The sequence below is a fragment of the Charadrius vociferus genome, unplaced genomic scaffold (assembly GCF_000708025.1).
Source record: "Charadrius vociferus isolate BGI_N301 unplaced genomic scaffold, ASM70802v2 scaffold60, whole genome shotgun sequence".
Classification (NCBI taxonomy): domain Eukaryota; kingdom Metazoa; phylum Chordata; class Aves; order Charadriiformes; family Charadriidae; genus Charadrius; species Charadrius vociferus.
In genome coordinates, this window is record NW_009646524.1 from 157,602 (window position 1) to 179,273 (window position 21,672).

The window sequence follows — 21,672 nt, forward strand, 5'->3', positions numbered from 1 at the left end:
CTGAGCCTGTATTTGTGCTTGGGATTGCCCCGACCCAGATGTAGGACCTTGCACTTGCCCTTGTTGAACTGCATGAGGTGGGCTTGGCCCCCCCTCTCCAGCCTGTCCAGGTCCTTCTGGATGGCATTCCCCCCCTCCAGCGTGCCTACCCCGCTAAACAGCTTGGTATCATCGGCAAACTTGCTGAGGGTGCACTTGACCCCACTGTATGTCACTGACAAAGATGTTGAAAAGTACAGGTCCCAGTACCAACCCCTGAGGAACACCACTCGTCACTGGTCTCCACTTGGACATCAGGCTTGTTACGACAACTCTTTGTGTGCGACGTTCCAGCCAGTTCTTCATCCACTGAGTGGTCCATTTGTCAAATCCATGTCTGTCCCATTTAGAGACCAGGATATTGTGTGAGACCGTGTCACACGCTTTGCACAAGTCCAGGTAGATGACATCAGCTACTCTTCCCTTGTCCACTGCTGCTGTAACCCCATCATAGAAGGGGTGTTTGTATGTGTATATATATATTTGTATATTTTGTCTGCTTTTGTTTTAGACGCAAAACTTGGAAACTGAAATCTGTTTTAGACGTGATGATATTTTTCTCTTCCCTTGTCTCTAATACTACCTCTGTACTGTCCGTGCATGATGAATAATGGTTTCACCAGCTTGCAAGGAATCCTTTTCAAAACAGTTACAGTAGAATGGAAATACACAATAATTGGTTTTTTTTACCATGCAGTAAATTATACCACTTTGTTTTAAGGAGTTCAGTCACTCTTGAATTAACCTATCAGGTCTAAGATTTCACAGATCTAGGTTTTGCATTGTGCATTCCAGGTATTTTTATGGAGACATCTTACTTGATCAGAATGGTCTTATGCCACTAACATGCTTTTTTTTAAAGAAAATTATTCTTACTAAATTATTGTGTGTTTAATGAAGATTTAGAAAATAAAAACTGCTAATAATTGTTTTATGGTCAATATTTAAATAATAAGTTAAAATTCACAGAAGACAAGTTTGCATAAAGAAAACAAAGTGGAAGAATGCTAAGTTTCAACTGAGGTGTTGTTTGAAACAATGCAGGAAACTATCACATTTAAAATTGCTTGTTAAGTGCTAAAACTGTTTGAAAATGTATGTTCATAAATCTAAAGGGTCTATAAGTATACTCACACTAATAATGGTCACAGCAATAAATACAACAGTAAGTGAAGAATTTTTCTCAATAAAAAGTATGTATTAATGCTAGAATAAAGCTCATTTTCCTTTTCTTGTGGTAGGTTAAAGCAGCAACAGGTGAAGAGGTGTCAGCAGAGGATCTTGGAGGGGCAGATCTTCACTGCAGGTTTAAAGAAATGTTTTTGTAGAGTTAATTTCTTCCATCCTTTAGACTTCAGGGTGTCTTTTTATTTTATTTTATTTCCTAATTTATTTTATATTTAGATCTTTCTTAAACTATATTTAGATTTTGAAAAATAAGATATTCTGTGTCCTTATCTGGTGCTGTGCAATCATTTTATCGTTACACTAGCTTAGTTACCTTATGTTGCTCTAATTGGGATCTTGTTTCCTTCATTTACTACTTTAAAATACATGTCTAATCTACTGCAGCATCATGCGTAATATGGAGGAATTTTCTATACTGTTTCATGCTGGATGTTAATACAATAATACACATTAAGAAAGATAATCTATTTTGCAGACTGTATATTTCTTACTGTCAATTAGAACTCACTACAAACAAGATCAAAATAGCGTGTATTTTTTGTGAGAGAATGCTTGTTACCAAAACAAATAATTCTACACACTTTCTAGTTCTAAAATGCAAATGGTAAACAAAGTTAGTGTTTCTTTACTGTACTGTAAGTTAGGTATCCCTAAACAAACTGTACAGTAAGTTAGGTATTACTGTACAATAAATGCTTAATTTTTACTTCAATTTACTGAAGTGAATAAAGAATTATTTGTAAGGGTAGTTCATTACATTTTTGTAAAGATATGGGGTTTTTTGTCATTTCAGATTAATTTTAATTTCCTTTTGAAAAGTTTATCATCTTTTACATTGTCATTTAGATTTTTTACTTCCTAATATTGCTATTTTGTGTCATGTCAACTTGAATGTACTGTTTCAAAGAAAAGTTCAGGCATGGGTTTTATTTTGAAAGTAATTTCCTAACAAAACATGGAGAGCTGTGTTGTAGCATCTGTGTTTTAAAGATTAATATTAAACTTTTAAAGTATTCAAAGTTTTTAAAACCTTACATTTTCATTGTCAGATTATTTTTTTTTAAGTCTTCATATTGCTATTTACATACAGAAAATCTGGTGTAACAGATCATTATGCTTTGGATGACAATCATGCACTTCATCTAGCAAGGAAAGCTGTAAGAAGTTTAAATCTCCAAAAGAAAGTAGACGTAAGTGTGTAGAATTTAAAAACACTGCATTGTTTAAATTAGGAATGTTTTTCTTTGCCTGATTTATACAACACGTTTTTTGTCTCTGGCTTAGGCACTTTGAAAATGAAAGTTACGGTTCTCGTCTGTAAAGATTTCTCTAATGTTTCAGTTATGCAGTTGCATTCTTGCTGCATTATTTCTAGTAAAATCGCTAGTCTTACATGCAAGAGCGAAGCAACTAGAATGGTGCTTCAGAATCACAGAATTGCTCTGTAAGATTAAACCAGTCTTGCAAGGTGCTTAATTTAATTTTAAGTCCACATGGACTTAAAATTAGATACCTGCTAAAGCATCTTTTTGAATACACATTTTCTGTGATTATTAATGAAAGGTATAAAACTGAGGGGATAGACCTAAATCATGTGATTGTATTGTATTGATTTAAAAATCCCTTGTAGAAAACAGGATGGATAGCATATGCGGGAGGAATTGCCTTAACATATTTTGGCAGGAGGCGTGAGGGGGTGAATTGAAGATTAAAGCTCATCAGCTGAAGGAAGGCAAGATGTTGTATTCAGTTGCATGGCACGAATCTTCATCGTGTTTTCAGAATACTAACATGCTTAATTTTTGATAACATGGAAGAAGTGGAGCACGTATGGAGGTATACACAGGAATAGAAACAAAGGTAACAGTAAGTGAGAAAGTGTTGTCAACCTTCAGTTTAAGAAACTTGATCTTTCTGCAAAATGAGGACAAGCCAGTACAGGTGTTTTGATGTGCTCAAAGCAGTTGGCAAATTAATTGTTGTTTGGTGTTTTAAGTCATAATGTGGACTAATAATTCCTTTATTGTGTAAATTGTTTTCTTAAATTTCTTCATGATGAAATATATGGAATAGTTGGCGACCAGCTAAAAAGAAACTTTGATGTCAAAGAGGTATGAATATAAATGCAAGATCCACATGCCCATACATGCATGCAGTCAGATTTCTTGCAGGAAATCACTCTTGATATTGTCATAGTTTGTCTACAGAAATCTGATTTGGGGTATATAGTGAATATTTAAATTGCATAAAATCTTTAACATATTTTTTAATATTTTTGTCCAGTGGATCCATTGCAATGGCAATGACGTAGAAAATACAATGCTTTTTGGTTATACTTTTAAGAAGGAGGAGCAAGGATGAGAGATTGATAGCATTCTGAAAAAGCTGCCAGGAAATAGGGAATTTTGCATTGGCAAAGCGTTCTATATATAGACTTGCCAAGTGATATGATAGGTTTCTTTTTCTGTTAATCCTGTGAAAGTAAACACCAAATATTTAAAGATTATGGAGTATAAGCACCCCAAACAATTCAGTGTTCCCCCAAACACACATGGAAACTATTGTACTCTACTGCAGGTCAAGTGTAATTATTTGCCTCCTTCCTTGAGATCGCATCCTTCTTCATGTTCCTCATATTCCTCATATTTTGTGTAGATCCTTTATTCAGAGACTTTTTCACTACCAACTAATTATTTGTTTTAGAAAGAGTCTTAGTATGTGCCTTTCGTAAAATACTTTATCAGAAGTTACTGGATTTGCTTTGTATTAAGGGAAAAAAATATGAACACTTTTATTGAGTCTCACTCACACTACACTCTCGAAAGTTGCCATAGCTTGGATTTATGTTCTTTTAAAGTTGAAATAAATATCTTCTGGCAAATGTCTTGCTAGCAATGGATCTATATTTATATAAAATGGGTCCTTTACATCTTAACAAAACCTCAGAGCAGGTCTTTATTATTTTTATATGTCACAAACTTAAGCAAAGCTGAAAATAAACTTATATATAAGAAAGTGACTCATGGCTGTGTATTTTTTTCTCTTTATAAATGTGAGTCTATTGATTAATATTTAATATAACCAGAGGTAGCAGTTTTCCTTTGAAATTTATCTAATCAGGAAAACATTGCTCCTTTATAATTTAAACTGTTTGGTTAGAATATTCTTAATCTTGAAATGCCATTTTTTATAAACTTTACTTTGAAAAGTAAATGGGCTTTGCCTGCTATCCAGGCTGTTTATATGGTGGGCTGCTTGGTGTTCTCTAAATGGAAAGCTTTTATTTTAAGTTACATGTTCGCATGGTCTTTGTTTATAAGCAAGTTATAAACTATGAAGGATTAGGAATTTCATTCTGTTTTTCTGTTTTCTATTTTTTCCTAAGGTCATTGCTAGAATTGTAGACGGAAGTAAATTTGATGAATTCAAAGCCTTGTATGGTGATACTTTAATTACAGGTATTTAGAAATATATTATAATTATACTGTGTATGGTCCCACAGGTTTTAGTTGGATTCATTCTGTTTGGTTTACCCATTGATATTTTTAATAACATTTTTCTTCAGAAGAATAGCAATTTCTGTTACCAAGAGAAAGTGTTACCTTTATATGCTATGGTAAAATAAATATATGTGAAAATTTACAAATTTATCTTTCTCCTTCAGGATTTGCAAGAATATTTGGTTATCCAGTAGGAATTATTGGAAACAATGGAGTTCTTTTCTCAGAGTCAGCAAAAAAGGTAAGTAAATAGATTATTAGCTTCTTTGCCATTGAGAAACAGAACTTCTGGTGGACTCTGGAAATGAGGAAGTTTTTTAAATAATGAAAGTGGACTGGCTCCATGTTTTTCCTGTAAATATGAAATAGGTTAATAAGCTGTAAAAATAATGGAGCATATTCTAGAAAATGTTCTGTAGATTTTTATTTTTTTTTTAATGAGTAGATAAGTCAATAGGAAAATGCAGTTAGAAAAACTGCATTTCAATTTGGGTGATTACAACACAGTTGAAGTAGTATATCCTGAAACTTACGGCTATTATAGGAGAAGTCCATGCTGATTGCCTAAAGTATCCTATTAGTTATAATTCCTAACCTCTAAAATGTGAAGTACTGAAATAAATCACATCATGGTTTTCATAATAGCTGGAATTTTCAAACCTGGGTTCTAGTATTCAGTTGGTTGGTTTAGCAGAAATGTAATTTTCATACTTTGTTGCAGCAGCTCCTGGCTTAGACTAATGAGTGAAAACACATGCAGTCTCATAAAATCTATGAGCTAAAATACCCGTTTTGTGAATTAAAGTCATCTTTGATGGAATATTGTGATTGCATGACAGTTAAGAGTGCTTTACAGATTGGGCTTGGGGGGTTGGTGGTGATAAAGAGTATCTGAATATGGCAGAGTGGTTACTTACCTTGTTCTGTGCTGTTTGGTTTAATTCTTTATTTTTTCAATAAACTACTGTCAGTTGAATTTTTGTAACAGCAATTATATATGGTAGTTTTGTTCTAGCAGGCTCCTCAAACTAATGATGAGGAAATCAGTATTGAAAATCTATAGGAAAAAGGAAGGCTTGATGAGCGATTTGGAGAAAGGAAGCAATTTTACCTGATTCATTGCTGTAATAAAATAATACATTAAATTGAAAGTATTCCTTCAGTAAATGAAACTCAACTTGGAGCACGGCATTAAGTGACATTGTTTTCAGGTAGCGTTTGTTTTAACACAGTTATTTCCAAGTTGAAAATAACTATTTCAATATTTCTAATACTTTCAGTATTCTTCTGATAATTCAGTGCTGCAACTTTTTTTCTACCAATGCAAAAAAAAAAAAAAATGCAAGGAATCTTCCTCTGCCGACTTTTGTCTTTCTTTTTTGTTTTTGTAAATTTTGCTGGTTTTGTATTGTGAAGAGATTAGGTGTTTTTTCAGTTGCTGTGCTACATTCCTTTTCTTTTTTTTTTCCTTAACAGCAGTGTATAAATAACCTGAGGAGCTGTATTGATTTAGATTATTTCTAATTGAAACAGAAGTTCGGAATCTACTGCTTGTATCCTTGCTAGGAAAATGGTCTTTTCCTAGAAAATGGGGAGAGGGCACCTGCCGTGAGAAAAAGGAAAAAGCAGCAATTGGCAGGGCCATGAGCAAATAAAGCATGTGGGCCTTTCCCAATTTCAGAGAATAGTTTTCTTTTCTACAGGAGATGGGAAGATTTTTTTTTCTCATGGGCTGTCTTAATTTCCATGACACAGTCTTACAAAACTTGATGTCAGGTGCCACACTGTGAAGCTGACTGTGGTTTAACTACATTGGCTGAGTTAAAGCAGTTGAGCTTTTTAGTACCGGCAGTAATGCTTTTTAAGGATATTATTTCTGCTTTACCCTTGGACTCACATATTTTTGGCATTTTCTTACTTCTGCTGGAGTGAATGCATGTTTTGCAGTTGACTATGGATGAAGCAGAAGTAATACAGCAATTCATGATGCAAATACTCTCATGGACTTCAGTGGAAGGACACGTCACAGACTTCAGAGTGCTGGTAGTGATAGCTTCACTGATCCAACTTTTAATGGCTTACTTATTTTTTTTTTTTTTTTTTTTTTTTTTTTTTTTTTTTTTTCTTCCTTTCCTCTCCACAGGGTACCCATTTTATCCAGTTGTGTTGCCAGAGGAATATTCCCATTGTGTTTTTGCAGAATATTACAGGTGAATAAGCTGAATATTGTGAAGTTTCACTATGTTTTAGGCTTTGCTGTTAACTGTTGAGGCTGTGACTTTCAGACAGCATCTTGTATGCCTTTTCTTTACCTCTATCTCCAGCCTGTTCTGAAATCAGCCCGTTAGCAGCTGGTGGAGGCCTCGCCTTAAGATTCATTACTCAGTTTTTTCTGCATGGGCTATAAAGCACATAGTATGACTTATAGCACAGTATAATAATATAAAGTTAATCAGCCTTTTGTTCATGTTGTAATTCTTTAGGTTTCATGGTTGGTAGAGAATATGAAGCTGGAGGGATAGCAAAAGATGGTGCCAAGATGGTAACTGCTGTAGCTTGTGCCAGTGTACCTAAAATAACTGTGATTATCGGTGGTTCTTACGGAGCAGGAAACTATGGGATGTGTGGAAGAGCATATAGGTAAGTGCTGCTTCAAATAATGACAGGAGATAAGACTAAGTAAGGAGAACATAACCTTGAAGTACCATTCTGAAAAGCTCTCTAAACTCTTGCACAACTTTCGCTATTTGAAAAAGAAAACAGTTCTCATTGAGTATGGTTGTAAGTAAACAACAACCTGACAAACCTGTAGAGATCGTTAGGCTCATGATTAACCTTGAATTAGGTGATGGAGGAGATCCCCTAACATCTAAGCCTGCTGACATGCTTTTCTCCCATTTTAGCTCTTGGAGGAAAAATTGTACAGTCCTAAACAATCATTAGGCAGTATGGGCTGGTCCTTTATGCTGCATTCATATGAAGAGTACCAGATTGTGTAAAAAATCCTATTCGCTTTATTGAGCCTCTTTTTATGAGTAATGTTTGCAGAACCTGTAAGGATTTATTTTTTTGACCCTTTGGACATGACTCACATAAATGTTTTTTTCATTTTTCAAGGTCCCTGATACTATTGAAGTTGTTGGTGATATTTTTAAAGAGAAAAATTCCTGGGGGGTGTGAGATGAAGAGACTCAAGAAAGAGAGAAATAAATTTTTAAAGTGCTTGAGTACAGGAATGAGCAGAATTTTCATGTTTTCAAACATAATGCTGCCAGCATTGAAATACATTAATGTGAATTCTTTAAAAACCAATAAATTGTAAGACTGTCATGCATAAAAATGAATTCTTAGCTGGGTGAGAATTAGTTCGTTACTAGGAAATATGGCAATGTCTTATTTTAGTATTTAACACGTATTTTTTTTCAGCCCAAGATTTCTTTATGTGTGGCCAAATGCACGCATATCGGTGATGGGAGGGGAACAAGCTGCAACTGTTCTAGCTACAATAGCTAAGGACCAAAAAGCAAGGGAGGGAAAACAGGTACATCTTTTTAATTTGCAGTAATGTCATAATTATTTACTCTTTTCACTGGAGTTACTCACTTTATGAGCTAGGAAAGGATGTTACAGAGTGCGACATCAATGAACTATGGTTCTCTCAATGCCACCTGGTGCATTTGAAAACATGAAACATTGCTGAAATGCTATTGTTTACATCTTCTAAATGTGAGGACCATTAATTACATTTCTTGTCTTTGCTTAAAAATAGGAGTATTTCTCATGTCATCATCTTTTGTGTTTTGTGCACCAGATTGTTAGTTCTTGGCAGCCAGGGATCCTCACTGGTTTGGGAGTATGAGGAGCAATATGTGGGAACAAAGTGTCTTTCCAATTACTTTTGAAGTAGACAGTTTTATAGAAAGCTGATCTTCAAATTATTCAGTGACTGAGAATTATGAAACTTTTTAACAGCAGAAGTCTGTAGAGGTTTGGAAAAGGTTTTGACTAATTTCAACATTTTAATTGAAAATTAGCGGTATTTTGTTTAATAATCTTTTCTGGTTTTCTCTGTACACTCTTTTCTGCTGTGTTTTTTAAATTACATGGTTTATGTTTATACTGGTGCTTTGGTCCCATAAGAAGTGATTTTATTGTGATGTCTTAAAATGGCTTGTATTTATCATGAGTAGTTATTCAGAATAATGAAGTGGTATGTACATGTTATTTCAATAGTTGTTTTTTCTATACTTTACTTAGGCTTTCTATGAATAGAACATATTCACCCCCTTCTCTCTCTTCTTCATTTCCCAAATCCCTAAGATGGATAGGATGTACCCAGAAACAAGATTGTGAAAAATAATTGTAGTTAATGTCAGTAAAATGTGTTAGAAACTTGAAAATTTTCTGAATTACAGTGATGACGACTCTGTATCATAGTGAAACACAGTGTTGGAATAGCACAGACTTGTTTTATTAAAAAATATTGCCAAAGGCAACTCAGAACAGGATTTATGCAGTACAGTAGCTCCAGTAATTTTTCAGATGATACTCCCCAGTTATTCTTATGCTCAGTTCAGTATATTTTTACTCGAATTTTTTCACCTACCCATTTTGAAAAGTGATATTTTAATTTCATTGTAATATGCTAAATTGATAATTGTGTGTAGAAAGGGAGAAAAACTTTGAGGAGATTATTTGGGCGGTTTCTTCTAGTTTGATGCTGCATATAAAGCTCTGCTGTCATTGTGGAAGAAAATACTAAAGAATAGCCTATCTGTGTTTGTTTATTTGTCTGTTTTTTAGTTATCAGAGGCAGATGAAGCAGCTTTGAAGGAGCCAATCATTAGGAGGTTCGAGGAGGAAGGAAATCCTTATTATTCCAGTGCAAGGTAACATACAAATGACTCTTCCAAAGGTTAATTGTAATCACAGGACATAACAATAACATCTAAATCTTGGTGTTGAATAACAGTAGAACAGAGCAATCTGGAACAAAGATTGTGTTTGATGTGCAGGAGTACAACACAGTAAGATTCAAATCAATGTTTTGTCTGTCTTGTCTCTGAGACTTTGTAGTATGTACTGTTTCAGAAGAAGGTAGGCGCTTGCAGGAATTATTCTACGGGTTCTGTAAGTAATGATATGGTATAGTTTTATATTATTCTCTCCAGTGTAGTATCTGGTCACCCTTCTAAAGCCCATTGAACAGTGTAATTAGTGGCTGCATGCATGTTAGGAAGAACATATTTTAGTGGGATTCTGTAAGTAGAAGAGGCCAGTGGTAAGGGAGAAGTTTCAGGGAGACCTGAAGCCATTTGCAAATCTCAGGTCATGATCTTGGTAGGTGACTGTATTGGATGATAGCAATTTGGATAGGGCATTAGTTGATGGGTGCAGTATATTTATGTTTGTTGAGAAGTCCTTTGCAGCATTTTGTGTTCAGGTTTATGGATTATTAGTAAATGTCCACAAAGTGGCATCCCTGGAGTCTTACCTCTGGAAACTACCTTGGAGGCTTTCTTGGCCTCCGATGGTTACTCTACATTGGTTTCATCGTGTCTGTTCTATCTTCCTGCACACTTTTCTGCTTGCAGTATCCAAAACCTAATTCTCCACCGGCTGTCAGCTGCTAATCACGGTAGAGGGTGGCGCATAATAACAGAACTTGACTGTCCCTCTATGGCTTCTCATTTTGCAGAAAGAATATTAGTCTCATACGGCTGTGGAGTCTGCTGTATGCATGTTTTTATGTAGCTGAATGAGAATTACTGGTGGTTTTCTTACCTGCAAGCTGGGAAGACCGGAAACAAACTGAGTACAGAGTGGTTAGAATATGATAAATTTTGATGTGGGCATCACAGGCAGAAATTATGTGAACAGGTGGGTGCAAGATCCTCTGTCAATGTTGTAGAGATGCCAATAAGAGAAGGAGTTTGGGGGCCTTTTTGTCTAACTTGATACCTGCTTAATCTCATGTATGAAAAATTTGATACAGCAGCAACAGCAGCAGCATAGCGCAGTGAGCTCCTTTATGAAGTGTTTATCATGATCTGAAGGAAGATATAAAATTAATGGGAGCTTTTCTCTGTTTTCTGTTGGGATAATGGAATGAACTTAACTGAAATAATCATACCTGGGGGATCCATGTTCATTTTACTGTTTAATCAAATGAGTGCCTTCAGCAAACGGAGGCCCTTGCCATTTTTCCCTTACTGGTGCTGTGATGGGAGAATAATTCTCAGTAGGATATGTAGCACAGGGTTTGTGATGTCATCTAGGCAGATTTCACTGCTGCACTCATATAGCATGTGGGTCATGGATTTAGGGAGGGTTTTAGTCTTTTCACTGTTCGGTCTGTGCTTCAGGCAGAGGCCTGTGCGGTAGTGTTGCAGTGAGTCATAGGTATTCTCAACCTCTTGATGTTTTATGCATGTGTACAACCCCCACTGCTAATAAGTTACAGTTTATTGGCGTTTTTACGTATAATCAATGAGGATACTTTTGTGAAATCCTGAATTGTTACTGACATGGACTTTCTGGTGGCACACTGGTTTTGATTGATTTTTTCTTTTTAATTGATTTAAATTTCATAGGGTTGTCCCCAAATTGAGAGATGGTGTCACCTGTTAAAAACTTTTGCTTTAGTACGCCTTAAAGATCAAGTCTAGTACTGCTGTCACAAAACGTTGTGCCCTGAGGCAAGAAGGAAAAATGGAAACATATATTGTCCTCTTTTATAACTGGATTTTAAGGAGACGAATTTTCTCCAAGTTCTTTTGAACTTCTAAAAAATGAGTCAAACTGTCTATATTTAAAATTAATCCCTACCATGGAGGAGATGATGAATGGTTTGATTTTTTTTATATGTTCACTGGAAACACAGTCATAGTCTCTTTGTACTCGTGATTGAAAATAATTGGATTTATTTAGCACACAATATATTCAGTATATTAACGATATAAAAACTTGTTCTCCCCCAAAAACCAACAGACCATTGCCAGTATTTACAACATAAAGTTACTAATCTGCAAGAAACTAGTTCTGCATGTGAGATTAAGGTTAGAATTTTAAAAAGTCAGATTCTAAATGTTTAATAATGTCCAGTGATTTTTAGACATGAAACTTCACTATTTAACACCAGCTTTGTGCTCTCTACTGAGCAACTTTTACCATCTAATGTTTCCAGAATAGCTGTCCATTTTGTGAAGTTAGGTTGCAAATCCAGAAAGCACCTCAGTAAATAGCCTAGGTTTGCTTAGTGTAGGGGTTTGGAAGTCCTTGTAATGCTAGGTGTCCTGTCCTTCATTTAAAATAGCAGGCTAGTTACGTATTACTTACTGCGCCTGTAGCTCGGAAGGGAAACTTAACATGCACACATGTGAGCTGGCTGAGAACTAGCATGAGTCTGGGTTGCATGTAGTTGGCTTCATGTCATGCTGCACTCCAGCTAATAAGCCCAGCTGAGACATGAAGTCAAATGTCAGAGCTGAAATCCTGCTGAGGTTCATCTAGCGAAAAGCGAAGTGCCCTTTTTCACTGAGGAGTGCTTGTGAGAACAGTGTGTGACTGGCTCAGGTCAAGACAGTCCAGGCTGGTTTCTGTCTCTTGTATGTACAGTCTGGAGCTCTTAATTGCTTTTTTCTGTCTTGTAGAGATAATGGAGTATAATGGTAGATATTTGTGTATTTTCTGCCCTGATTTCATGCCTTCCTGTCAATATTATCATGTGTGCCTTGTTACTTCAGTTATTGCTGATTCCTAAGCAGGATCTCAGACCGATAGCTCAAAAATTTTCATAACTGTGGAGTAAGCTGCCCGGGTCGAAACAGTGAGATGAAGTAGGACTACAGTCTTGGCAGCAAGTAATGTACTTGAGGAGCGGGATTTAGCTACCTCGCACCTTGGAGCCAACCCATTTGTCAGCCAACATCAGCAGCTGCTAATTGGCAAGCATTCACCGCAGGTCAGGGAGAAGAAGTAACTAATCCATTCCCTTTGCTCTAAAGGATGCTTCCTGTCTGGTCCCAAGCATGGTAAAAAAACAGTTGACCACCAGCCAAATGTGAGGGTGCTGTATTGAAACTGAGTCTGGGCAGCCTTGGTTTTGTCAGATGCTAACTAGATCCTTCCACCAAAAAGACCAACAAGAAAACTCCAACAAACAGCTTTGCATTACTAAGAGGAAAGAATGATAGATGGGCAGAAAGACTGCTGTCTGTATTCCTGCTTGGGTGCAGCCGGTTTGGACGTTCCCTCGTGCTGTCCTCTTGCTAAGATACAGGGACCAGTCTGCCTCACCCCTAATGTCCACCGAGATTTATGTGACCCTTCCAGTTTTCTTCATTAGGCTTTGAATCCAGCTTTTAGCAGTAATAACGAGAGGGAAGGAAAATGCCCTAATGATCTTAAAATACAAGCAAATTTCCCTATTTACTCTGCTTATATAATTTTGCTTATAATTTATAACTTGTTATATGTACAGGATGTCAATACTGTTCCCCGCAGTTGCATTTTCTAATCAAACTTTAATCAATTATTTGATTAGAACCTTTCACATGAGCAGTCTTAATTAACGGCAGTCATTAGGCGGCACCCTTCTTAATGAGTTATATTAATCTGCTTACAGGTTTCTAAAAGGATTTCAGTGGTTTACATCTTAACAAATTATATGAGCATTTTACTTTTGGGAACCTCATTTCTTTTACTCACAGTGTCTCTGTTACAAATATTTTATGAGTGTAGATGTGACTCATGTTCTAGCAATGGGGTTTTAATAGATAGTTTAATTATTAATGTTACATCCCAGCAGAGAATGTAGTTTTCTTTAAACAAAGAAAAGCAGAAGCCAGGGGTGACCATGTGAAAGCAGCTTGACGTCCATGCAACATAAAATCTTTGTGGTTGTCAGTATAACTTAATTGTTTTGTTACAAAAAACCAAATCTGGCATTAAAATGTACTTCATGTTTGGAAGTGTTTATTACAGTCATAGTCACTATGAAATTGCAGCTTGGAAGGTATCGCATTAAGTTGGTGATTCTTTTTGATTCAGTTTATCCCTGTCCTTCCCAGGACCTTAGCAGATTTATTAAACACTTCTAAGAGTATGAATTCCTTCATTCAGTTTCAGTGTGTTTTATAAATCAAAAATTTAATTGCAAGTGTTCATCAAAAAAAGTTGATCCGTGGAGCAAACAAACCTGTAATAGTCAAAAAACCCCAAACCTTTCCTTAAAAGGAGAAATTACTATATTTGAGATTGCCCTTACAGTTATTTTTTTCACAGTCTGTTGTGGTTTAACCCCAGATGGCAACTAAGCACCACACAGCTGCTTGCTCGCTCCCCCCTGGAGGAACAGGGCAGAGAATTGGAAGAGTAAAAGTGAGAAAGGTAAAGTGAGATAGGTAAAGCAAAAGCCACACACCCAAGCAAAGCAAAACAAGGAATTCATTCACTACTTCCCATCGGTAGGCAGGTGTTCAGCCATCTCCAGGAAAGCAGCGCTCCATCACATGTAACAGTTACTTGGGAAGATGCGCTCCGTGACTCGGAATGTCTGCCCCTTCCTTCTTCTTCCCCAGTTTTAGATGCTGAGCATGACGTCGTATGGTATGGGGTATGCCTGAGGTCAGCTGTCCCGGCTGTGTCCCCTCCTCAACTTCTTCTGCACCTCCAGCCCTCATTAGTGGGGCGGTGTGAGGAGCAGAAAAGGCCTTGACTCTGTGTGAGCACTGCTCAGCAGTGACGAAACCATCCCTGTATTATCAACACTGTTTTCAGCACAAATCCAAGACATTGCCCCGTACTAGCTACTGTGAAGAAAATTAACTCTACCCCAACCAAAACCAGCACATAGTCATGAGAAAACAAAGGGATTGTAGTTGATTTGACCTCACAAAACTACTTTGATTTTCACTCTTAATAGGGATCTTCAACCATCCCTTCTGCGGATTAATATGACCATATTCATCAAAACTAAATCAAAATCTAAAATACAAGAAGAAAGAAAGAAAAGCATATGCATTAAACTCTGGTAATGCATATGTTGTGTTACTGTATGTTGCAAGTATACGAAATACTGTCTTGGCCATTCTGTCATGCTAGATTATATGAACAGGTATAACCACTGTCTTGGGGAAGAACAAAAGAATTCAAACGACTTTTAAGTAAGTCTAAGTAAAACCAAGTTATACTTGGTCCTTCGGTTAGTTTGAACAAAAAAGCTGCTAATTGTTATCGCTGCATGGTAAGAAGCGCTTAGTCTGAGTCTCTTTTCATAGAATAGAATAGAATAATAGAATTGTCTAGGTTGGAAGAGACCCTTGGGATCATGGAGTCCAACCATCTACCCTACTCTACAAAGTTCTCCCCTACACCGTATCCCCCAACACCACATCTAAACGGCTCTTAAGCACATCCAGGGATGGTGACTCAACCACCTCCCTGGGCAGCCTGTTCCAATGCCCGACCACTCTTTCTGTGAAAAATTCTTTCCTAATCTTCAGTCTAAATCTACCCTGTTGGAGCTTGAAGCCATTCCCTCTTGTTCTGTCATTAATTACCTGTGAGAAGAGACCAGCACCAACCTCTCTACAGTGTCCTTTCAAATAGTTGTAGAGAGTGATGAGGTCTCCCCTCAGCCTCCTCCTCCTCAAACTGAACAGTCCCGGCTCCTTCAACCGCTATATGATTTGTTTACAAGGCCCTTCACCAGCTTCCTTGCCCTCCTCTGCACTCGCTCCAGCACCTCGATATCTCTCTTGTATTGAGGTGCCCAAAACTGGACACAATACTCGAGGTGTGGCCTCACCAGTGCTGAGTACAGGGGCACAATCACCTCCCTACTTCTGCTGGCCACTCTATTTCTAATACAAGCCAGGATGCTGTTGATGTACTATTGTTAAAATATGCTAAAATATTTTACTAAGTTATTACTTACAGTTTAAAGCTACAGTTAGGGAAGGAGTTATTCACAGGAACCAGATGGCAAGAGCTTATGCCATTCATTTTATTCAGAATATGATATAGACAGTTCTTGTGTCTTCTGCAACAGAATTTGATGTTAGTATCACTTCAGTGCAGACGCAAGCATGGCTGCTAGAATATTCCAACACACAACTTACTAGCCCACTAGAAAGGAGATTCTCACTGAGAATCCTAAAATTAAAACAGATTAGATGGAGCTACAGTTGCCTTGTATTTGTAATTTGGGTTTATGACATTCTATTTTCCCTTGCAAGAAGTTCTTTTTTTTTTTTTTCCAGACTTGTTTGTCTGCTGGCTGGGACCTGTCAGCCAGGTCAGTGAGTGCCAGAGCTACTGTGGTATAAAATTTCTTTAATCAAGCTTTTGTTTTCAGTCCCCAAAAAGAAGCAGCGTAATTTTTTCCCAATTAACAGCAAAGTCTTCCCTTCTCCAAACCCTTATCCCCTTTTGTACTTCATCTGTGGTCTTCTGCCCCATTTAGGGCAAGAGTCTACTGGGGGAGCGGCACCATGATAAGATACATTTATAGTAGAACCTTCTTTCTAAGTTTGGTCTCTTTGTTTGTCTCTCTCTGCTAGTTGGAAAAACGGTTCCTAAGCTGAGTCTGAGCCCTCGTGCCTTATCTTGTTACAGGTGTCCTTTATTGCAATTCCACTTTGTGCATCCTGGAATAGACATACATATTTGTTGTAAAATAAAAAGCATACGTTGTCAGTCTCTTAATATTTTTATCTGATGTGATGAATATCATTTTCACAGCAAATGGGAAAATAAAGCAAAGGTGGAAAACACTCAGAAGTGACTGCTACTGCCTTGAGCTTATCAGCATGTATTTATGTACAGTTTGCAATCCTCTTTTTTTGGGGGGTGAGGCTGGCACATTTAGTATTGAGAGAAGGCTGCAAAATATATTGTTTCCTGTCTAATTTTTTTTTCCAATTACGCTTTCAATAATAGGAAATTGGCAGCTGGAAACTTCAGTTAAAAAGGAATGGCTGTGCTTTCTCTTGGTAGAGTCAGTCATAGCTCCCCATTCATCACCCTTTCTTGTATTTTTAAATTTTCCCCAGAGAAAAAATTAAATATTAGCCAATACTGAAGTAAGTTCAAAAAAGAATGCAAAATAAGTCTCTAAGGAAAGATGGGATGGAGGAGGAGCATCACTGTCTTAACCAAAGATAGTGTGTGCATATGTTTTGCAGACCCGGATTGAAAAGCATGCTTATTTAAGTAAGACTTGACTTGCAATGAGCAGTGTAGTATCTTGTTTAAGTATCTTGCTGGGGAGGTAGTAGTTACACAATATTTACTATTTTGTGGCCTGATGGGCTTTTGACAGGGATTTTATTTTGAGTACGATAGAGCTGTCGTTGAGAACTGATGCCAGAAGTACTTTAATTTTGCGGTAATATCAAAGAGAGAGACTATGTACAAGTGTTTGTGAGTTTGGGGACTTGGGAATTTGTTATTTGCTCATTCTTAATTTATTTGCCTTCAGGGCTGGGTTAAGGAGAGTATTATCTTACAGTTGTGTAGAAATGGACTTCAGAAAAAATAAATACAACAAGTACTGGAAATACTTGACTCTTACTCTGGCTCTTTTAGTGGTGAAAGAATAAACACTTGTATTACCCTCATCTTGCAGCTCAACTAAGCTGAATAACTTAAATAATGATGTGACATTAAAATACTTAAAATACAGGTCTTTTCCAATCTAGGAAATTCTGTGATTCTGTGATTCTTAGTAGAAGAGATTAGTGATTGACAAAAGGTCATTTTCCATTTGAATATTAAAAAACAGAAGGTCTGTTTTCTCTAAGGTGATGACTTCATACTAAAAATAGGTATGAAGAATCTGATTTAAAGTATGTAGACCTGATGTTGTTCCTTTATCCAAAATTTATACTTTGTTCTAGAAGACAAATTCCACAGGGTAATTAACACCAGTCTATTGCATTGATGGTTAAAGTGAATTAACTCCATGGCTTCAAGTATTATTAGGCTCTTTAGTCCACTCCTTTTAGTGTAACTATTTCCAGTTGCGTGTCCTAAAATCTACCCACTGCATATGTTAATTTCCTTTAACTATTATTGTTTCATTATTTTTTTTTCCTAGATTATGGGATGACGGAATTATTGATCCAGCTGATACAAGACTGGTTTTGGGCCTCAGTCTCAGTGCAGCATTAAATGCACCTACGAAGAAGACAGAATTTGGGGTTTTCAGGATGTAAACTTAAACATACAAATATCAGAATTACCTCTGTATATTTTAATTGGGGCTGGAGAGCAAACTAAATACAGTGTTGAGGTGATTAAAAATAAAGATTTGTACAATGCTATTTCTAATGGAAATGTCCTAGTTATTTATTTTCACTGAGTAATCATCACACAGTGCTTCAGCAATTTGATACTGATTTGAGATGGGTCACTTACACTGCTTGTATAACACTGCATTGCATGAATAAACTGCAACTTCTAGCATTATGTTTAATGTTTGACCAGAAACCATTGATGCTATCTCTTATATAAATAAATCTGCAAAATAAGCTACATATTTAGTGATCAGCTCCTTTATTTCTTTTAATTCTTTGTATGTTTCCTATAAATGCAAAATATTCTTGTGATCAGAAAAAAACCAAAAACCCACCACATTTGCTAGTAAATAAATTTTGCAAAAGAGAAGTGCTGTAAGGGCAGCCAGGGAGTTCTACACAGCATGAAATTATAGATTTCACACAGTTGCTGGCATTTTGGCCTTTTTCTGGCTTTCATCCAAAAAACATTACTCTTCTGTATGGTTCCCTGAAGTCAAAACAACAAGGGAACCTGATGGATGCATAGTGTTTTCTGGAAGAGCTGGGGAGCCTACGCCGATGTCTGTGGGAGCTGCCAATTTGCTGACAGCGCTTCTTAAGGTGGGGGTTGGCTGCAAAGGTGTTCCAAGATCTTGCTGTGTGATCCTTCTGGCAATTTCAGTTTCACAAAGACAGCCCCTTCTTCCCACATGGATGAATGCTTCACCCAGAGCATGTGCCTGAATCCCGCTGACTAGGGCTGTTGAGATGCTGGAGTGCTTTGGTTAATCCTCTTATGTATTTACTGTAGTTTGTTGTAATCTGATGTTTCTCAGGAATTCAGTGTCTGTCACTTCATTTGTCCTTTTTAGAAATTACACCTTGTAGGAACTAAATGCTGGGCATGTGCTTAGAATAAGGAGGCAAATACTATGCTCGTTGGGACGAGGAAGGTGATTTTTATCTAGCTTTGCCCTACAGGTGCCAAGATGGCCATTAGAAGACTGCTAAATGGCAGAAATACTCTTGACAGCTGTGCTGTTGTGCCACTGATTCTTGTTCCTGTCTCACTACACAAATCTGTAAACGTGTTGGGCATGGCCCTGGCATTTCTTTATGCTGCAAGTACAGTGACATTATTTATGGTTGCTGGATTTCTGAAATGCCTTTAAAAATACCCTACTTTTTACATATGTATATATAAAATACAGCCAGGGAGATCAAAAGTTTCAGACTCTGAAATGTTCGCTATTAATGGTTTCCAATAAAAAGAAACACTCCATATTTTCTCCTACTACAGCTGAGTAACCAGTTCAGGCACCTGTTGTTTTTCTGCTGTGAATTATGGGGGTCACTTCCTCCAGGCTGTTACTCCTAAAGCCAAAAGGAGTGCTGCCTTTTTCTGCGAAGAGTATTGATCACTTTGGAATAGTATTTTTGCTTTGAATACATTCTTTCAGTGAGACTGGTAATGAAATCATTCTGAGTTGAAGGCAGTAGCAGATAATCCTGGGATACACGTAATGGAAGTAGATATGTTTGGGAAGATTCATGCTTCTGAGAATAACAACCCTGAATGCGTCTGAAAGGACAGTTAGTTACAGTTATCAAAATTTCTTCCTCTAAATATGCATGCAAACCAAGTCAAAACATGTCCCTGAATAAATAAGAATGTTCTGCCTTAATAATATTTATCCTTGGAAACTTGTTTAACAAATGAAATTCATCAGCACAGGCGTAGCATCCTATCAGCGTGTTCTGGTTAGGGGAGGTTACAGAGCGGGACCTTCACTGTAGACGAACGATTCAAGGAATCACTAGCGATTATCGCGCCCCACCGCACAGGAGCCTATTTTGGAACAGCTTTTGCAGGTTAAAGTGTTGTGCCTTGTGTGTAGGCACTGACTGTGGGCAATGCAGGCTGTGCGCGTATGGTGCGCTGATGGCAGAGATGGCCTCTTGCCGCCCACAGGTTTGCTGAAGAGCTTTGTTCTCTGTGGACCCACCAGGAGGGAGGAGTTGGACCCCATGCTCGTATCACGTTTTGTGTGTCTAGTTCTGGGCTCCCTGATTCAAGAAGGCCAGGGAACAGCTGGAGAGGTTCCAGCAAAGGGCTACAAAGATGATTAGGGGATTGGAACATCTCTCTTATGAGGAAAGGCTGAGGGACTTGGGGCTTATTAGTCTGGAGGAAAGAAGACTGAGGGGGGATCTTATTAATGCTTACAAATACTTAATGGGAGGATGCCAGGGGGATGGGAGCAGTATTTTTTTCAGTGGTGCCCAGTGATAGGATGAGGGGTAATGGGCACAAACTTGAACATAGGAAGTTCCATCTAAACATGAGGAGGAACTTCTTTACTTTGAGGGTGGCAGAGCACTGGCACAGGCTGCCCAGAGAGGTGGTGGTCTCCAATTCTGGAGACATTCAAAAGAGCCTGGACGCCCTCCTGTGCAACCTGGGGGGTTGGACTAGATGATCTCCAGAGGTCCCTTCCAACCCCGACCATTCTGTGATTCTGTAATTTTGGTAAGTATATTTATGCTGGGGCATTACTCCATTACATAGTCATTCTCACTTCCCATTGCCATTGCTCCAGCAGTAGGATCTCTTTTGGATGTCTAATGAGAAGAAATGTTAAGTAAACCTAAATAAAAGGGAGCTGTCACTGCAAGTGCATAAGATTCCTGACAGCAAAGGCAACGTAAAAGGTGCGGGTGACTGTTTTGAGACTTGTCCTACCCATCCCCGCCATGTGTCACCTATTCACTGTAGTATTGGAGCAGCTCACAGCTATTAATTTCTTTATTTACTGGAAAGAATGATACTTAGGATGACACTGATTTTTAACACAGAAGTTGAGGAACAAGGGAAATGGCTTTGCCGTATCAAGCACACAAGCTGGACCTCGAACTCGGTGCTCTAGGGTTCCAGGGGACCTTTCTGCTCCCATCTGGTCTTGCCTTGGGGAGTGCTCTTCTCAGCGATACGCTTCCCTCCTGCCTCAGAGCAGTGGCAAGGCCAAGAGGTTACGTAGTTGCAGCTGTCTTTGATAGCTGGACATAGCGTATTTAAGAGAGGTCAACATTTTGACTGTAAGGAGTTTAAAAGGGCCAATACTGTGACCTTGAGGGTGTTTTCAAATGCCGCTACCAAAGGAAGCGGAAAGCTCTGAATGAGGTGGACTAAGCTGCTCATCATGTCCCTAGCAACTAAGGGTGCCTACCCTACCTAGGCTGAGATGGTGAATTGAGGATGGATCATAAAAACCTACCCACTGCCATTTCCTTTTTATTCTCACAGCACCTAGGAACATGCTGGGAACCACTGGGAGCTACAATGTGGTCACCAACCCAAATTGGTGGCAGTTTGTGTAACAAACATCCAGGGCAGAGCTTCTGGTACACAATCACTGTGAGGCTTTGTGTGCCTGCTTCCAAGGCATGAGACATGGCTAAGGGCACAGCCTCTGTGGTGGCTCTGCCTGCAGAAATGGAGACACTACAAAGGTAGTATCTGAGAAGCCACTGGGTGCCTGTTCCCACCCCTCTTCCACCCATTTTGGGTTTAGTTTAATGAGGAGTTTGTAGCCTCACTGTTTGTGTTGGCATTCGTGTATGTGCTGTTCTTGTGAGAACACATCTTTTATTTAGATGTGCTT

The 21,672-nt window shown here is 37.9% G+C and overlaps 1 protein-coding gene across 1 annotated transcript in view; it reads left to right on the forward strand.

Annotated features, from left to right (window-relative positions):
• MCCC2 (methylcrotonoyl-CoA carboxylase 2 (beta)) overlaps positions 1-18,268 on the forward strand; it is a 33,176-nt gene extending 14,908 nt beyond the window's left edge. Inside the window, exons 7-17 of the mRNA XM_009885246.1 lie at positions 1,281-1,345; positions 2,318-2,423; positions 3,088-3,110; positions 3,272-3,338; positions 4,613-4,685; positions 4,892-4,968; positions 6,871-6,937; positions 7,211-7,367; positions 8,154-8,268; positions 9,531-9,616; positions 17,830-18,268. Of these exons, the coding sequence (XP_009883548.1) occupies positions 1,281-1,345; positions 2,318-2,423; positions 3,088-3,110; positions 3,272-3,338; positions 4,613-4,685; positions 4,892-4,968; positions 6,871-6,937; positions 7,211-7,367; positions 8,154-8,268; positions 9,531-9,616; positions 17,830-17,947 (954 nt within the window). The 3' untranslated portion in view covers positions 17,948-18,268. The remainder of the gene's footprint in view (positions 1-1,280; positions 1,346-2,317; positions 2,424-3,087; positions 3,111-3,271; positions 3,339-4,612; positions 4,686-4,891; positions 4,969-6,870; positions 6,938-7,210; positions 7,368-8,153; positions 8,269-9,530; positions 9,617-17,829) is intronic.
• Positions 18,269-21,672: the final 3,404 nt, after the last annotated feature.